This window comes from Lissotriton vulgaris, chromosome 4_1 (assembly GCF_964263255.1).
Source record: "Lissotriton vulgaris chromosome 4_1, aLisVul1.2, whole genome shotgun sequence".
Taxonomy (NCBI): domain Eukaryota; kingdom Metazoa; phylum Chordata; class Amphibia; order Caudata; family Salamandridae; genus Lissotriton; species Lissotriton vulgaris.
Window position 1 is genome coordinate 1,248,947,616 of NC_141691.1, and position 19,313 is coordinate 1,248,966,928.

General features: G+C 48.4%; 1 protein-coding gene across 1 annotated transcript in view; it reads left to right on the plus strand.

Annotated features, from left to right (window-relative positions):
- The window catches only part of RTTN (rotatin), a 1,129,552-nt gene that overhangs the window by 518,529 nt on the left and 591,710 nt on the right, over positions 1 to 19,313 (plus strand). Inside the window, exon 27 of the mRNA XM_086965450.1 lies at positions 14,377 to 14,521. Coding sequence (XP_086821576.1) covers positions 14,377 to 14,521 — 145 coding nt within the window. The remainder of the gene's footprint in view (positions 1 to 14,376; positions 14,522 to 19,313) is intronic.

A 19,313-nucleotide genomic window follows, 5' to 3' on the forward strand; every position in this document is an offset into this window, starting at 1 on the left:
CCGCTCCGTCTCCCTCTCAGGGCAGACCTCCTCTCACAGATGGAGGGGCAAGTTCTACACCCCCACCTCCAGACATAACACCTTCATGCCTGGAGATTGAACGGGCAACTTGAATTCCTTTTCTCTCCTTCACGATGTGGTGGATGTCATTCTTTCTGCCAGGCGTGACTCCACTAAGTCCATCTATTCTTATAGGTGGTCTAAATTCGTCTCTTGGTGTGGGGAGAGGGCTGTTGACCCTTTGAAGGCTCATTTGTCTGACATTTTGCAGTTTGCTCTTTCTCTGGCGCAGCAGGGTTTTGCTGTTGCCACAGTCAAGGGGTTTCTTTCGGCCTTGTCGGCATTTCTTTGCTTGCTGGATCAGCCTTCTCTTTTTAAGTCACCTTTGGTTTTAAGATTTTTGAAGGGTCTCTCTAATAAGTTCCCTCCTACCCCTTTTGTTGTTCCTCATTGGGATCTGAATCTTGTGTTAACCTATTTGATGGGTTCTCCTTTCGAACCCCTACACAAGTGTCCTTTGAGGCTTCTATCTTTTAAAACGGTCTTCTTGGTTGCAATTACCTCGGCAAGGAGGGTAAGTGAGCTTCAAGCTCTTAGTTCCAAGCCCCCATTCTTGGCCATTCATGCTGAAAGAATGGTTCTCAGGACCAGGGCTGCTTTTCTTCCTAAGGTGGTAACTCCCTTCCATCTAGGACAATCCATTACCCGTCCTACCTTTTATCCTCCCCCTCACCCTTTCAAGGAGGAGGAGAGGCTTCATCGCTTGGACCCTAAGAGAGCAGTCAGTTTCTATCTTGATAGGACTAAAGACTATCGTGTTGATGATCAGCTCTTCGTGAGTTTTGCTGGCTGCAAAAAGGGCAGAGCGGTGCACAAGCGCACACTTTCCAGATGGATAATCCTGTGCATCAAGATTTGCTACTCTCTGGCTGGTAAGGACCCTCCTGAGGGTATCAGAGCTCATTCAACTAGAGCAAAGTCTGCAACATCAGCTTTGTCTAGAGGTGTTCCTGTTGAGGACATTTGCAGAGCCGCGACTTGGGCCTCCCTCCACACTTTCGCGAAGCACTACTGCTTGGATACCGAGGTGAGGAGGGACAACCACTTCGCGCGTTCTGTCCTCCAAGATTTCCTGGTATAGCAGAGTGGACACCTTCCTCCGGGAGTGGGGACTGCTGTGGGACCCTATTCACAAGGTGAGGAATCCACAAGGCAGATGTATCTATCAGAAGAACAAGTTACTTACCTTCGGTAAGGCTTTTTCTGGTAGATACAGTATCTACCTGTGGATTCCTCACTGACCCACCCGCTTCCCCGCTGTCCGCTCTGCTATACCTGGGTTTATGTATTTATTTTTCTTGTTTTTTGATACCTTTGCTACGCACTGTGTGTGCAGTATTGATTTGTATGTACTATGTGCTCTGTATATATGTATATTTACTGTCGTTGGTCTGTCCGGGTGCCTCGAAGGCACGGAAAAAAGGGCAGAACTGACGTCATCACGCTGACGTGGGTCTAATAAGGAGTCGGTGACGTCAGACGGAGTCACACGTGATGCCGTGCTCCTATGACGTTGTTCCACGCCGGCGTGCTACGAAGAATTTTCCGAACGTTGCTGGTGCAAGGGGGATATTCACAAGGTGACGAATCCATGGGTAGATACTGTATCTACCAGAAAAAGCGTTACCGAAGGTAAGTAACTTGTTCTTCTGTTGTCTTGAACATTTTACACATTCTATGAAGGATAAGAGAGTCCGTAGATGGGCACAGAATGAAATCAGAGCAGTCTGAAAGGGCTAAACTATGGAAATAGTCAAACGGAAACTGCCACAGTGTTCACAACATAGGCTTAGAAAGAGCCCATTGCAGTGACACAGGCTTCTTCTATTTAAACAACCTATTATACTCTTGTCCACTGCTCGTCTCTTAGCTCTGCATCATTTAAGTTAAAGTAGGTGTATGCCAACTCTCAGCTTTTATTTCTCCAGAAACATTAGAACTTCCTCCTAATGTACTTCCCAGAAGTTGGTGCCTTGGGAGCCTCACAGGATCATTGGAAGGGGGAGGGAGTTGTTTGACCGTTTGACTAATTTTCAGGTCAGTACCATGGCAGCATATTCATGCTTTCCCTTATGGCTCACTGTTAAATGGTGTTGAAAGCTGAGAAGGAAAAGGGACAGTTTCGGAAATAGTTGCCTTCCCTGTGATGCATAGCAGCTTCAATTCTAACTTGTAGCTCTGATGATAGGTGTTGCTTTTGATCTTATCAAGAATCTGGTTATCAATGGGCTTCTCCCTGATCATCTTCAAGAAGGATAGGTTGGTGACTGGATGGCAGTTTGTAAGATTAGCTGTGCCGCCAGGATGGGTTTCTTTAGTATACATAGGATCTTTCCCCTCTTGATTGTGTTTTGGGAGCTACATTGGGAACATTTTGTTGACTTTGACGTGTAGGGGCAACACAGTTTTATTAAAGACATTCTACACTGTTACTAGTTAATTTACTCTTCATATGAGGTGCCTTCAGAGATTGGAGAAGTCTTGCCAGAAAATGACTAGGGTGTTGAGAGTGGTCAATTTGAGAGCGCTGCATCAGTGGGACCCTCGTGGTAATGGCAGAAGCAGCAGTGATCGTCGTATGCGGTACATTCTTGTCATAATAATCGTATATGAAGTTTATTGATCTACATCCTTGAAGTGTTTGCTGATTTCAACACAGTTTTTTTAAACAGTGCTTGATTCTCTTAAAGCGCACCTTATATCTAATGACTAGCAGCCCGTCCCAACGTTGTCCTGGGATGAAATCTAATGTCTGCAATGCTTTGAATTTGCAAGGCAATTTTTTTTTAAATCTTACTCTGAATCGCCCCATCACCCGGCTCAGCCCCCGCAGAAGAATGCGTCCACTCTGAAGCTGTGTCCTCAATGCAATATGGGAACGTTTGTGTCCGCTGCAGACGCAAACGTGTTTGTGCGCTCCACCTGACTCGCCCCATGACCCGGCTCAGGCCCGCGTTTAAAAAAAAAACGTACTCTGAATTGCCCCATCACCCGGCTCAGGCCCTGCAACTCAGAATCGCCTCATCACCCGGCTCAGCCCCCGCAGAAGAATGCGTCCACTGTGATGCCGTGTCCTCAATGCAATATGGGAATGTTTGTGTCCCCTGCAGACGCGAACGTGTTTGTGCGCTCCACCTGACGCTCCGCTCCAGCCGGCGGCAATTAGACGCCCCACATCGCGTCAAAGTGCAGCGCCCACAACAATAGTTAATGCAATGCCCACAACAATGGTAAATGCAACGCTCACTTGTATTGGGACGACGCCCACTCGTATTGGGACGGCTCCGCTCCATCCGGCGGCTATTACATGCCCCACATCACGTCAACGGCCAACGCCCACAACAATGGTAAATGCAATGCCCCCCTCGTAGTCCAAGCAGGCCGTGCCCATCGCTCTATGCACACGCCCATGCACACTCCCATCGCTTTCCAGCAGAACGCCCAAGTCACAACGGACTACTTTTCCCCTAACGTTCTTTCCCCCTTATAATGTATATGGTGGCCAGCTGTATGGCCTATGTCCATCTGCTGCAACTGTCCTTTCCAATGCTGTATTGGGTGTTGTGATTGGTGCTGTGGTTCCTGAGATTACCCGCCTCAAAGGTTTAGGCTCTCTCTTTATAATATTAGTATGGATGATCGGGTAGAAGGGGTCTTGGCTTCCATGATTTTCTGCCTCAGGCTGAGGGGGAGTCTCGGTTGGGTGGTTGCGTCATCTTGCAGCTGGGATTGCCATCATTTCATGGCTGTCATTTAGCCGTCACCAGGGGTCGCAGATGCAACCCCCAACATGTCCCTTGCGACCCCTGGAACTTCCTTTGTGACCTGTTGCCTCAGGTAGCATTATCAGTGCCTGCGACACAGCAGGATATTGTCCATATGGATGTTGGTTGGCACTTATTTTCGGTCAGTTTTTCATTACATGAATAGTGAATAATGTTGCGTTATTCACTGTTAGTGTAACAGTTAGAGTACAGTTAGCTAAAAGATGACCTTACCTGGCAGAAGGTAAGAAAAAAACATGTTTCAAATGTATGTTGTGTGCGTGCTTGCGGGTGAAAGAGGGTTTATGTGCGAGTAAGTGTATGTATGTTGAATGTGGGTGTGTGTGTGAGTGAAGGACAAAGGGCCTGTGGTGTCACTTCTCCAGCATTGTATCTTTTATAGATTCACATGCTTGGATCTTCCCCGTCGTCATGGTGGGAGTCCCACAGTAACAGTAAAATAGCAGTATAAAAGCTAAAAGGACAATTTCCCTTGAGAATCAACAGTATTTAGTAACCAGTTAGCCTCATTAAAGAACATCCAAACTCCAGCCAATCACATCACAGGCCCCTAAGTATTCATCCCCTGCAGGGCCACCTTATCTCAGATTTCTTAAAGCACGTTGTGTGTTAGGGAGTCTCCTTGATCTCTGCTCAGTCAGTGTTTCTACATTTAACTTTTCAACTTTCAGCTAGCAATTCTTTTTCTTCAACCCTCTCTTCAACTGAAGGGCTGCTAAAAAGTGAGTTTACTCCTTATTACTGTATTTTCTGTAATTAAAAAAAAAAAAGGCTGTTTAGGCCCTGCAAAACTTGTGTAAAGTCCAGGCTTTTCTCTGAGGACCCTCTTAAAGAGTCCTTATACTGCCTTTACCCAGACCACAAACCTAGAGACTGTAAGCACTGCCAGACTTTTTCCTCAATAAACCCCCACGATCATGAGGGAAGACTTCTCATTTGGCTTCAGAAGAGAAGATCTGTGAGGGAATCTGACTCAAAGAGTGAGGAGAGGCTTAATACCTCCTCTAAGAAAAGGTAGGAAGAGGATCCTTCTTTTGGTCAGAGCGATCCAAAGAAACAAAGATCTCAGAGCAAGGAGTCTTCAGTGGAAAACAGCAAAAAGAGGAATCTGGCTTGTCGCAGGGGCAATAAAGATCTGGTTCTGCTCCTCCTTCTGCGCCTCATACTCCCTCTCAAAAAATCCACCCGTCGTCGGACCCGTCGACTAGTCATTCTCCACCTACGACCGCTGAAAGGAAGTCTCCATCCACAGTTTTGCGACATCGACGACCTCACCTGTGAAGATGACACAGGCTGTCTCGTCGATGAAGAAGGAAGTAGTGATGTCGTTGTCAGCTTCGGTGAGGAGTTTGTCATCGACGAGAGTTTCGCCGTCAACTGTCCAATTGGGTGCTGCGCCATCAACGAGTGTCTCTGCCCCATCGAAGGATACTTCTACACCATAGGTGCGGTCGCTGGTGACGATCCCGTCGATGATCCTGCTGATGAGGAAAATGGACATGCCAGTCTCCAAATCACTTTTCCAGGACTATCTGCCTTCCTCTCTCCTCCTGGATTTTCAGGAATCTGAGGACGAAGGTCCGTTTGGCCCTGCTTATAGCCTTTCTCAGCTGAAACTAAAGTGCCAGGAATCTGATGAAGATCAACCCGATGACACTTTGGCATACTTAAAAGATGATTATTCCTTTTCGAACAGATGCTCTGGAACGCTATGCCTGGATGCCTTCCAGGAACATTACCTATACCATGAGCCGGACGAGCTGGACTGTCATCAAGAACCCTCTATTAAAGTGCCCAATGTCATTGGACACAAACTTAAGTTTGATCCTAGATGACTAGTCTAAAAGGTTCCATGAGGCCAATGTAGTTTCTTGGCAGGAGAAGCCTGCCATGACTCCAGGTCAGGAAACTCCTCTTGCACCACCGAAACAGAGGTCCCTCCCTCCTCTGCAGATCTCCTCTAGAACATTGGACAGTGGTGACCATCAACTGGAAGAAGGAGAGATACAAGTGGACACTGATGTCCATGACGAGTGGATATATTATGTAGCACATGCACCGCCTTCTCCCACGCCTCCAGTGGCTGATTCTCCCTCTGCAGATATAAGCTTCCACGACCTACTTGAAAGAGTGTCAAAACGCTTTGACCTTCCAATGACCGTCAAGCAGGCGGAAGGCTTTTTGTAAGATTTCAAAGCTTCTACACAGCGTTCTGGTTGGGCAGACAGTCCCTATTATCGATGTCTTGTGGCAGGAAGGTATCAAGTTAATGGAGTCCAGCTTCTGTGCCAGTAGTCATCCCAAAACTGGATAAGCAGTACCGGGCGCCGGAAGACTCTCCGGCATGTCTCATCGGCCATCTGAACCCTGATTCGGTAATAATGCAGGTGGCTTAAATACGATCTAAGAGCCCTGCTTCCCGGTGTTTCACCCCGCCAGACAACGAAGGGCGTAGGTTGGACAGTATCGGGAAAAGTTTTTCCACGCTTGCTGCTACAGCCATCAGAGCCTCCAACGCCATGGCCATCCTTGGGAGGTACGATAGGCAGATGCAGCCAACATTATGCCTTTTCTGGAATTTCTGTCCCAAAAAAAGAAAAAGGAGGCAAAGGAGATTCTTTCAGAGGGGGGAGAGAGCCTCATCGGAGGCCATGGATGTGGCTATGGACATTGCTTTCACCGTCTTTAGGCAGATGGCAGGAGCTGCAGTGTTGCGCGGGCATGGTTGGCTGAAGGCGACAACATTTTGCCCAGAAGTCCAGGCTAAGGTACTGGACATGCCATTTGACAGGGATAACCTGTTCGGCAAGCATGTTGATGAAGCACTTAAGGCAATCAAATCGAACACAGTTATGGAGAAATCTTTAGCCAATCTGCAACAGAGAAAGTTGTCTTCTTTTCGAGGAAGAGGAAGGGGTCAATTTACAGCTCGACCCCAACCTCAGCAACGTTTTCAACCTTAATACCAGCAAGGTTTTCGACCTCAATACTCCGCCCATTCCATTCGGCAGACGCCTGCACCGACTTACTCCAGGGCTCCAGCTCGGAGACTTCCCGCATCGGTGGAAAATTCCATGACATGGGAAGAAGACAATGAGACTCATCAGGCACCTGCCACCCCGGTGCCACTACACTCTGCCCAGGATTGCTCCAAATTCTTTCTTCAATGGGTGCTAGTCGTTTTCAACCATGGTCACACCCTGGAATTTCTTCAACAACTTTCGGACTTCCCCCCAAGAATATCTGATCACCGCCATCTGGCACGTCGCAAAAGGGAGATAAAACTCCTTCTTGACAAGCAGGCAATCGAGGTAGTTCCAAGCAGTAAGGGCAACTTGGGATTCTACTCCCACTTTTTTCTCATAAAGAAAACCGGAAAATGGCGACAGGTCATGTACCTCCGGTAGTTGAACAAGTTCATCAAGAGTCAGCCATTTCGGATGTTGTCATTCCAGGAGATTCTCTTTCTCTTGGATTCAGGGGATTAAATGACCTTTCTGGATTTTCTGGATGCGTATTTTCGCATTCCTATTCATCCAAAGCATCGTCGTTTTCTCAGGTTCAAAGTGGCAGGGTGCCACTACCAGTTAAGGTGCTGCCTTTTGGGCTAAGGTATGCGCCCAGGGTTTTCACCAAATGCTTGGCGCCAATAGCAGCTTATCTCTGGCGCTCTGGTCACTAGGTTTTTTCCTACCTGGAAGATTGGTTGGTCAAGGCTACAACATTTCATGGTGCAAGAAAGTACCCGAACACCTGTTTCGCTCCCAAGGACTCAATCTCAAGGAAGAGGAGTCTTCACTCCTTCCTTCTAAGTCTCTGGTGTTTCTGGGAGCGAGGTTGGACACCGACCTCTCAATGCTTTTCCCACTGATGAAATAATTTCTCGTCTTCTAAAGAAGGTTCAGTCCCTTTCTTCAAAAAAGTTTGTTTCTCTGAGGATTTACAAATCAATGTTGGGGATGATGTCATCTTGCATTCTGCGGATTCCTCACTATTGATTGCGAATGAGGCCTCTTCAGGAGCAGCTAGACGCCCAATGGAAACAATGGTTTTGAATCTGCTTTTCACAAAAAGGACAGATCCTAACTGCAACATCCCCCTTAGGCTGAGGCAAGACCCAGCACTCAACCAAAGCGGGGTACTTTTTACCACTGCACCCTTAAATAATATCACTTTTGAGCATGTCTTACAGCCCATGGCATAGCAAGACTTCACATTCTTTTTCATCCCTTTTTCAAAAGCTGTTCACATTAAAACAATAACGGCTCTGGTAATCTTCAGCCTGCATTTAAAAAAAAAGAAATCTTGCATAAACTGTCTCCCTTTCAGAGCCCAAGCACAGGGAAAGAAAACATGACTTTATTCACACAAAGACCGACCACATTTTCGTTCTTATCTCAAAGCCGTAAACAACATTTTGTCAGATCATGAGTCTGTATTTCACTTGTCCTAGTGCACATTAAATGCATGTCTGCGCAGCACAAATTTACACTGGCCTGAACAGTCACAGAACTGCCTTTGATTCAAACGCACATTTCTTTCCTGACATTTCTATCATGTTGCACAATTCCTATGTTAAAATAAATGTGTACATTCTAGTACTTCTAATCTGACCATATCTTTTACATTTGTTAAATTTTACAAATTAAGAACAACCAGGACAACAAGAAACTCATTCCAGGCATTTTCAGAAAAGGACCAAATTCATTAATTTGCCCAGACAAAACCATTGCAAATGCTCTTTTTTTCTTCATCATGTTCTTAAAGAAACCAAACAATTTCAAGCGCTTTTTCCGAAGATGTCAAACAAAGAACATCCCGCATGTCAAGGTTCCAGTCAATTTCAACCCCATATCCTTTTCCTGCCACAGTCTTGTAGGTTTCCCACTTAGCTTTGCAATAATTTGTTCTGACAGGTTAACATTGCAGAGGTATTTTTTGGCTCTCATATCTCAAATTCACGCTGCAGCTGTACATACTTCTCATGCATTTTATAATAAACACTTAAGGAAATCCAGCCCCTTCTTCCTAGAATTCCAATTGGTACCCGAAAGTCTGCCATCAATTTCTAATAAACATATTTCTTACCCTTTTAAATCAACGTTCACATCCTGCAGACTACGCCAAAATATCTGAAAGAAACCGGTTAGTATTAGATTCCTTACCTTAGAATATCCCCAGGCGTCAGACTGGATCCGGAAACTTTTGCGTAGCAGTACCCTTGCGCGTCGGTAGTCGTCGTCTGCGGCTCCGCATCCGTCATTGGCGCCGGGATGACGTCGCCGAAGTACTTAGACACCGCCCTCGCGCGCTGACGTCAGTTCTTCTTTTTTCCTCGCCAGCAAGCACCGATCCGGAAAAAGTGGTACCCTTAGTCAATTGTTGACTAAACTTTTTCGATCATTTTTGATCCTTTTTCGAAGTCTATCGACTCTGGCGGTGCCGGTAGGGATGCCCGGGTTCAAACCCTGCACCGACTGCGACCGACTGATGTCGGTTACCGACCCCCATCGTCGGTGTCTTCACAGTCTGGGCCTCGACCACGACGACAAGGCCTGCTCCGACTGCCGGGCCCTGACGTCCAAAGCTAGACGGGAGCGGTCCCGCAAGCGACTCGAGCTCCGGCAGTCGGCCCCGCACCACTCGAGGTCCCGGTCCGCAAGGAGGTCAAGGGACCGTTCGCGGGTCGAAGCCACCATAGCTCCGGGAGTCGTCATCGGGCTCGAAGTCCTCAGGTAAGGGACACAAGAAGTCGAAGAGACGTCATTGCTCTTCCGACTCCCTCCGACGCTCGCGCGACTCGGCCGGGGGTTAAGGCGACACAGTCCTCGCGGCTCTGCCAGAGCCGCAGGCGTTGCTGCCTGCTCCATACCCGTCGGTCCCTCGGGCTCCGCGGCGCCTTCGGGCCCAGCGGCCCCGACTGGGGGCCCCAGCGAGTTGTGGTGCTTCGGCCCTGATGCTGTCGGGTGCTTCGGTCCCGACGCCGCCGGCGACTTTGGTCCCAGCGCCTCAGGCCCCCGCAGGATCCAGATCCGGATCGTCGCCGGTCGACCTTACGACCTCGCCGACGCCGGCCCCCAGGGTGTTGCCTCCGGCGCCGCCACTGGGCGGTGCCGTCCCCGATCCCTCCTTCGATCCGGGTCCGGCGCCGCTCTTGACGCCCATGGGAGATTTCTACTTCTATGACCCGGCCCCATACTTTGGCCCTGAGCTTCTGGAGATGGGTGGCGAGGGGGATTGGGGGGAGTCTGAGGACCCTCTGGCACAGGAGGGCCAGTCTTATCAGGACTGGACAGGTGAGCTAGGGGAGGCCAGTGGTCTGGACACTTTGCCAGACACTGGTTTTGTCTCCCCTCCTACCGTGGCTACGGAGGAGGGGGCTGCCTATAGTGTGGTGCTGAAGCGGGCGGCCAAGGCCTTGGGCCTGGAGCTCCCCGTCCCGGCCGTGAGGACAAACCTCCTCACTGAGGTCCTTAAACCACAGGCTAGCTGGGCCGAGCCTCTGCTGCCGTTTAATGAGGCCTTGCCTGACGTTCTACTGGGCACTTGGTCCAAGCCCGCTACTGGTCAGCCTGTAGATAGGAACATGGCCAGACGCCACCGGGCGACCCTTGCTTCCTGTCCACCCACCCCACCCCTGAGAACCTGGTCATCCAGGCCTCTAACTCCCAGACCGCATTCCCGACGGCTCCCCCCGATCGGGAATCCAAGAGGTATGAGCAATACGAGAAAAAGGTATTCTCCTCCCTGAGTTTGGGGTTGCGGTCAGTCAACACCGCGTGCCTCTTGGGCCGTTACACCCACTCTCTGTGGGACACGTCGCGGACGGGCTGCCACAATGTCCGGAGGGGGTCCGGACTAAACTCGCCCAAGCCCTTGCGGAGGGTCAAGATGCGGCACAGTATTCCATCCGGTGTGGGCTGGATACCACGGACTCACTGGGCAGAGCGATGGCAACGACGGTGACGATTCGCCGCCACGCCTGTTTGAGGTCCGCCAACTTTTCGGCTGATGTCCAGAACACCCTTTTGGACATGCCGTTTGATGGCCGTCGCCTCTTTGGCGACAAGGCAGACCATGCGCTTGAGAGCTTTAAGGACTCCAGGGCTACGGCCAAGTCCTTGGGCCTCTCGGCCCGCGCCAGCAAACTGCTGCCTTTCGCTCCTTTCGTGGCCAAGGAAGGGGCGCCCCCACACGTCCTGCCAGCCACGGGCCGCAGACTACCATCCAGCGCGGTGGCGGATGTGGAAACTGCTGTGGCGGCGGTCGGGGACAACGGCGAGGCCAGTCCACACCGGCCCCTGCAGCATCCGCCTCAAAACCCTCCTAGTCCGAGCTTTCAGGCCCATGTGAACCCAGTCGGGGGCAAGGTTCGCCATCACGACCTCCACTGGCGTACTGTCACATCGGACAAGTGGGTGCTGCAAATTGTCCGAAGGGGCTACTCCCTCCCCTTCGAGGCGACCCCTCCAGACATGCCACCGCAGTACCACTGCGTGTCGGGGGATCACTTGCAACTTCTACAAGAGGAAGTTACGACCCTCTTGGCCAAGGGGGCCATTGAGTGCGTTCCTGGGCCAGAAGTAGGGTGTGGTTGTTACTCCCACTACTTTCTGATACCCCAAGAAGGGCAAAGGGGGCCTACGCCCCATCTTGGACCTGCGGAACGTCAACGGCTTCCTCCGGAAGGAGAAGTTCAAGATGCTGACTCTGGCTCAGGTCTTAGCTGCCCTGGACCCAGGAGACTGGATGGTAGTGTTGGACTTGCAGGACGCTTATTTTTATATCCCCGTCCTGCCCGCCCACCGGCGTTACCTGCGGTTCACGGTAGGCCTCGAGCACTTTCAGTTTACTGTGCTCCCCTTCGGCCTTACCAGCGCCCCACGGCAGTTCACGAAAGTGGTTTCAGTCTTCCCCTACCTCGATGACTGGTTGTTGAAGGTGGTCTCGCCCCAGACAGTAGTCAGCCACCTCCAGACTACGGCCGACCTCCTGCACCTGCTGGGGTTCTCCATCAATGTGCCGAAGTCACACCTGTGTCCCTCTCAGAGCTCCTCTTTGTCGGAACGGTTCTAGACTTTGGGTTTGGAATATTCAGGCTCTGATTCCGATCTTTCAGCCGTTATCCCGGGTCTCGGTCGGGTTGACGCTGCGGCTTCTGGGGCTGATGGCCTCCTGCATCCTTCTGGTGCATCACACCAGGTGGCGGATGCAGTGGGACTTGAAGTTTCAGTGGGCCCAGCATCAGGGCAACTTGTCCGACCATGTCTTGATCTCGGAGGGCACCGCAAGACAGTTGCAGTGGTGGCTCACGGACCGCGATTGGGTCAGCGGCAGATCCCTCTCCCTACCCGAACCGGAGCACGTAGTTGTGACGGACGCGTCCCTCCAGGGCTCTGGGGGGGGGGGCCACATGGGAGAGGCGGAGATAAGAAGCTCTGGTCTCCGGCGGAGTCCCGGCTCCACATCAACCTTTTGGAGCTGCGGGCGATCCGGCTTGCACTGAAGGCATTCCTCCCCTCTGTCCGGGGGAGTGTAGTGCAGGTGTTCACGGACAACACCACCGCCATGTGGTACTGCAACAAACAGGGCGGGTGGGGTCTTGGACCCTATGCCAGTAGGCTCTGCGCCTCTGGCAGTGGCTGGAACATCAGGACGTGGCCCTGGTGGTTCAACACCTGGCCGGTTCTCTGAACGCCAGGGCGGACAAACTCAGCGGACGGTGCATGATGGATCACGAATGGCGTCTGAGCTCGGACGTGGTGCAAAGGCTTTGACTAGAGTGCCAATTGCTCATTGTGTTTCTTCTACTATAACCTACTGCCACGAAGGGGCTGGTCGCTCGCTTGCTTCTAAAGTGACTGCCCATTCCACAAGAAAGATGGCAACATCCTTAGCCCTGTTTGCCGGTGTGTCCCTACCAGACATCTGCAGGGCAGCGACATGGACAAGCGTCCATACCTCCACAAGACACTACTGCCTGGATACTTTGCGAAAGACGAATGCTGCGGTTGTCCAAGTGGCTCTTTATCGTATGTTCGCTTAAGGTAGGCCTCAGTTAGAATTGTTTATCATCATCATTATTGTTATTATTATTATTATGGATATTATGTCCGGCAAATATTTTTTATGTATATGTATATTTTATACCCGCAAAGGTTACGTTTCTTGGTTCAGTTTAGGCATTGACACTAGGTCGCATGGTGGAATGGTTCACCTGTTCTTCCCAACTCCAATTGGTATAATGTACTGCTTACTAGTCTGATTTAAGCATATGAATCTATAAATTATATAATGCTAGAGGGAAAACAAGTTACTTACCTGTACACTGGTGTTCTCCAGCATTGATATCTTTTATAGATTCACATGCGACCCTCCATCCTCCCCTTACAGGTGCAGCCTTCCATATCTCTTTTATTTTACTAACTACACTCGTGCTCGAAATCTTAGATATAGTGGGTCTGCAGGGGATGGATACTTAGGGGCCTGCGATGTGATTGGCTGGAGTTTGGGTGTTCTGTAATGAGGCTAACTGGTTACTTAATACTGTTGATTCTCAAGGGAGATTGTCCTTTTAGCTTTTTTACTGCTCTTTTACTGTTACCGTGGGACTCCCACCATGAGAACGGGGAAGATTCAAACATCTGAATCTATAAAAGATATCAATGCTGGAGAACCACAGTGTCCGATTAAGTAACTTGTTTTTTTCGCTGCCCCTTACATTTTGGTGCATTGATGCCAAAGCATAATTTATTTTCATTTTAAGCAATAGCGCAATGCTGCCAACTGACTTTTGCCTGTACTATGTTGCCTGTAGTTTTTCTTTCATTGAGTGAGATTTTAGCACAACATGGTATCTGTTGTTGGCTACATTGTGTTTTTCTATTCTGCTTACTAGCCCTTCTGCTTTGTGTAACTTACTGCCCCACTGTTCTGCCTTTAAGAGTTTGTGGTCAACTCTATCATAGACTGCAGAAAGGTCACAGAGTGTCATGCCACTTCTTTCCCTCTTACCTCATTGTCACAAGGATATTTTCTCTAAATTTGTCTCTGATAAGACCATGGCCCTTAGTGTAATAGTGACTTTGAACAGCACACACAGAAACAGTCTAATTGAAACCAAACCACTCCTTGATCATAACTACTTCATTTTGTGAAGGTGCTGTCAAAAATCCCTCTGAGGTGCACAGAACATATGCCATAATTTAGATTTTTGTGATTTTAAGAATTCCTAATTGTATTGTGCAGAGTTGTACTACGCCCCACTCCTGTGCCATACTGAACAATCCATAGGAGTGCACACTTAAGGAATCTAAAATGCTGTCAGCTGTGTACATACATGTTAAGTCTCTCTACAATCCCATTGCCACAGTTATAGAGACAGGCAAGTTCAATACTGTTGTGTTTGTTAATGCTTGTTATTTCACCGTTCTAAATGAATGTACTATTACATTATTCTCAGTTATACTGTGCCTGAAGCATACTTGCGTTGTATTGTAATCATCCACATTTGTACTCCTTTATAATGCAGATTTTGGCAGGTACTTCCTGCTAGCATTGAAGATGAGAAGCTTCTGGCTGATGTGATCAGTTTCCTAACTAAGCTGTTAAGGGGCCAGAGGAGAGAATCAGATGTGGAAGATCTGACCTGGATTCTAGAGCGTCTTCTCAAACTTGTAAGTGCAAAACTGTATAAGTGCAGTCTTTGAAGGTTGAGAAACCTGTACCAGCTGCAGAGGATATAGGCAGACTGTTAATTTAAAATCACTTATAATATTGCAATGTTTACAATTTTAAGAGCCTTGTTCTGAGTCCCATGCAGATCCAGATTCAGGCATAAATAGGACTTTGCACCCAAATTAGAATAAAAACTGCTGTGGTAATGCTGCACTTTTTTGTATATTTCCTCAGGAAAAGCATGGTGTAATCTTCTTGTGGAAATTACCGTGCACTACCATGTAATCCCCAATTCTGAGGTGTAGAACTTGGAAAGGGAAAGTAATTGTGTGCCACGTAGATGCTTCAACTAGCAGTATCAGTAGCTACTGGGTGAGGTTTAGCAGGTCATTCAGGATAAGCCCCGTTGTATTTGAACAACAATTGTTTTGTATTGTGGGTTTTTTCTGAGTCCTGTTTGTTAACGCCTTAACCGCAGCGGTTTTTCTGCCGCGGTGCGGGCGTTCTAAACGGTGGGCGGGGCTCCGTCGGCCATTGGCCGACGGGAGCACGCAATAGGTTAAAATATTGTGCCAGAATTAAAAGTAAGCTGCTCACTTTAATCTTTTAGTTGCTCACACATTGAAATAGATAGAAAACCATGCACATTGTGACATTTATTCCATGGCAAAAGTCCTCTAACATTTTCAGTGTGCTCATGCACAATTTCCTCAATGCTGAAATAAAATTCTCTGTTTAAACAACTTAGGAGGCACTGAAAGGACCTGGAGCCAACGAAACTGCTACTTCCTTTCAAATGTCCAATAAGTCGTCCAGTAAAGAGGAAGAACATTTTGGCTCTTTGTAAAGTTTTGGCTAGTCAAAGTTGGTCACACAGATATTTGGGTTCATTGCAGAGCAAGGAAACTGGTTGTATAGGACATGCAAAAATTGAATTTCTTCTGCCCAGCACAAAGCTACATTATCGACTAGTTAGAGACCAAGATCATAGTACTTGTAGGTTGCCACATCTACAGTGGATGAGAAAAAGCTGAGGTAAAAAACACCCTAGCTTGTTCAGGTCCACATACTGTGCCAAATAGACTCCAGCTAACGTACACGTTTTAGTCCCTCATATGATGCACATGTAACACAATACACCACACAAACCTAAACTAAGAAAGGCAATTGTGAAAGACTGTCTGTATTTTATGTGTATAGGGATAATAGGCAGCCCCCTCATCAGGGCTATGAGCTAACAAGTCTGTACTGCTGAACTATCATCAGTTCAACCAGAGCCTAGTCTCTGCCATTGTTTCCCCTTTTTAAAATATGCAGCAAATTATCCAGCCACTTGGGGTGGGAGGGGCATATTTAGGAAAAAAACAGAGGGCCAGCTGGCACAACTTTTCTATGAAATTAAGGTCTTGGATAAACTGCTTAGAAAAGAACATTTGTTTTCGCCACACCAATGCCACCCTAGTTGTTTGTTAGAACAGTGCAAATGCATCAAACAGAATAAATTAACATTTCGTTTTTTTATATTTGTGAATTGCTACCTAGAAACCCAGAAAGTTACCAAGCATTAATAACAATGTAAGACCACAATATAAACACTAATATGAACGAAATCAGTCTAAGGGAATCACAGGTTCAGAAATATTCACTGAAGGAGAGGCAACCTAACTGTACAGCAGGTTCAAGCAAATAGGTACAGAGAATCGAATTCATCTTGCTTGTTTGGCCTTCAGATTTAAGTTTGTTTGACATCTTTCAATCAGTATGTGCAGCAGTAATGATTTCTGCGCCACCACGTGTTGAAACCAGAGGAGGAGACTAGTGAGATTGGAAGAACTTCATGCAAGGCCTAAACCTTCAACAATAACCTAAAGGGATGATATAAGCTTCTGCAGATCTAGTGACTGACTGAGAATGATGGTTAAACTGCACTGCAAGATGTCCATTGCTTCCACAGACCCTAAGAGTTCACCAGATGTAATCTCAAAACCCAAAAGAGAGATCTTTCTAAGAAGTTGTATAAACATTCCTGGCCTTGTAAACTGTAGAGTTGGCTTCGTATGTAGTTCCCTATAACCTATATTCCTTCTACCTTATCCACTCCTATTCAGGGGAACGTTTTGCTAAGACTCAACACCAAACGAGTTCTCAGATGGAACTCTAGGATATCAAGCTAAAAGGCTAGACCCACCTTAGCAAGCAAAAAATAAAGAAACCAAATTGGTTACTGGATATAGATGGAAATGTAATTCTGAAACAGAACATCGCTATAGTGCATCAGAGACCAAGGAATAATATATAAACAAGAGATATCCCCCTGCCCTTCTCCATCTTTTAATCAGGTTACATCGGGATAACTATGTCAGAGTCAGATGGAATCAAGATCGTAGGCAATCTGGAGATATTGTAATTAGGAAAGGAATAAGCCAGGGTTGCGTGTTAACACCAACCATGTTTACTTTATTTATGAATGAGCTCATAAATGAGCTATACGACTGTGGAGGTGACCCACCGAAATTGGGAGGCAAGCAAATACCATCGCTCCTGTTTGCTGACAGCACGTTACTCATATCTAAAACCCCTATGGGCATCCAAAATGTTTTAACGAAATATTCAAAAGCATGTGAATCCCGGGGTTTGAAAATCAATTGTCTGAAAACAAAGTATATGGTTTTTAACACCCACAAATTTGCTAAGGGAAGGTCAACTCTTAGAGCAGGTTAAAGTGTTTGATTATTTAGGCGTTACAATTTGTGAAAACCTAGCATGGTCCCCTCAAATTCTGAAAAGTGCCCTGACACTACAACAAGTAGACTGCACAATGGTTAAAAGAGCTAAACACTCAGCCTTTCGCCCAGTTTCCCCTACAATAGAAATCCATTGGGCCAAAGGTTTGGGCGCAGCTATCTAAGGGGCTGAACTTTGGGGCCTCGAGGACACCAAACAATTAGAAGTTGCTGAAAATAATTGTAGGAAGGTGGATATCTGACTATGGTTGCCCCCAACTTTTTGCCTGGTGTTTTGCTGGTTTTTTGACTTAGTTGACCTGGGACCCTGCTATTCAGGACCCCAGGCCCACTGCTCTCTCTGTAAAATGGATTCCATGTACTCTAGGTACATATCTAATTGGATACTGAGTCACCTTATCAGCCCCTGTACAGTGTACCTTAGGTACCCAGGGCATACGTGCACCCAGTGCCTACCAGGGGCTGCAGCATGTATTATGCCACCCCTGGCTGGCCATCCAAATCTGACACAACTGGCTGATCAATCAGCTGGGGCAAGGTGGTGTAATCACCCTTTGCTTTAGATATAGTATTCCTATATCTAACCCTAAAATGGACACACATCCTCCTATCAGTCACTCCTATGGCAGGCCTTATCAATCCTGAAGGCAGAGTGCTTGGAATTATGTGAGATGGTACTCGAGCATGAGCTGAGCCTGTCTGCAGCTTTTGGAACCAAGTCCTTTAGCTGTTTCCATGATAACGCTATACCATATACTCTTAAGTGCATTATAATCCTCGCGGTTATTGCCAACTTTGGTATAGCATTATCAAAACATGTCGAGTAAGGTGTCATACGAATTGGAATACTACCCCCGCGCCAATTCTGGCGACGGGGGTAGCATTCCACCCTTCTAGAGGGACACGACATGTATGTAACTGTGAACCCCGGTTAAAGTTAACTCGAGCCACAGCATCACAAAATGGATGCTGCCACCACAGACACAAGTCTGCCCTCCTGCTGCTGGGAGTCCTTCCAGCGAGGGAGGCTTGGACAAAGGGTTTCCTGCCTTGGGAGGTGCTAGCACCACCCCAGACAGGATTTTGTGCATTAGGTAGGACAGGGCTGAAAGGAATGAGACATGCCTGGGGAAAACAAGGTGTCCCTGTGCATACACCGGTCTAAACCAGTTCCTGTGGCCCCCCAGCCCCAGCTCTGGTGCAAAACCGGACAAAGGATAGGGGGTGTAACCACCCCCCTTCCTGGTCCCACCCAGAGGAGGGACCTAGTCGTAGTACAGCCCCCTTTAGCTGGATAAAGGTAGGAGCTGGTCCCATTCCAAATTAGATTATCCTGAACAACTTTACAAGAAGAAACTCTGGACTTCGACGTTCTGCTCCACAGAAGACTGAAAAAATCTCCCTTGTGGGCAAGGAGTGTCTACCCTGCACAAGCAGGCACCATCAGCGTCCAGCGGCTTCCCTTTGTGGTCTTCCCTCGAGGATCCAGACTTCAGAGCCCGACGAGACCCGGATTCCCAGACCTCTCCGGCCTCTACCTACATCTGCAGTGACAGCTGAGATCCGTGGGTGCGACAAGACACGTGGGACCGGCCATCTTGAAAGAAGCAGCCCTTCGCTCCAGCACGACTTCTGAGGTAACCTCGTCCAAGTGCTTTGGGGATTGAAAAGCCCCGACCCCGAGCAGCTCCTGCACCGAAGACCAGCCCTCCAGCATCCACGAGATCTGCGTGGGGCCCTTCTGCCTGTTTGCTGCTCGACGCGTTGTCTGGTCACTTGCCGGCTGGCTAGTGACCTCCTAGACGACGAACCTTGAAATCTTCACTGCTGGTCTGGTTGCTTCAGACTGGCCCTTGCTCCCTTCCAAAAGAGGAGCACCCCGGACCCTCCTGGTCCACTCCAGACGCCGTTTCCACTCACCGCGTGGGTTGCCTTTGCCAAGGCCTGTTGACTCCGAATCCGAAGCCGACACCGCCGACAGCGAGAGCCTGCGTGGGACAGCTCGTGCCTCCATCCTGGTCGTCGAAGACACCACCTGGTCCACGTG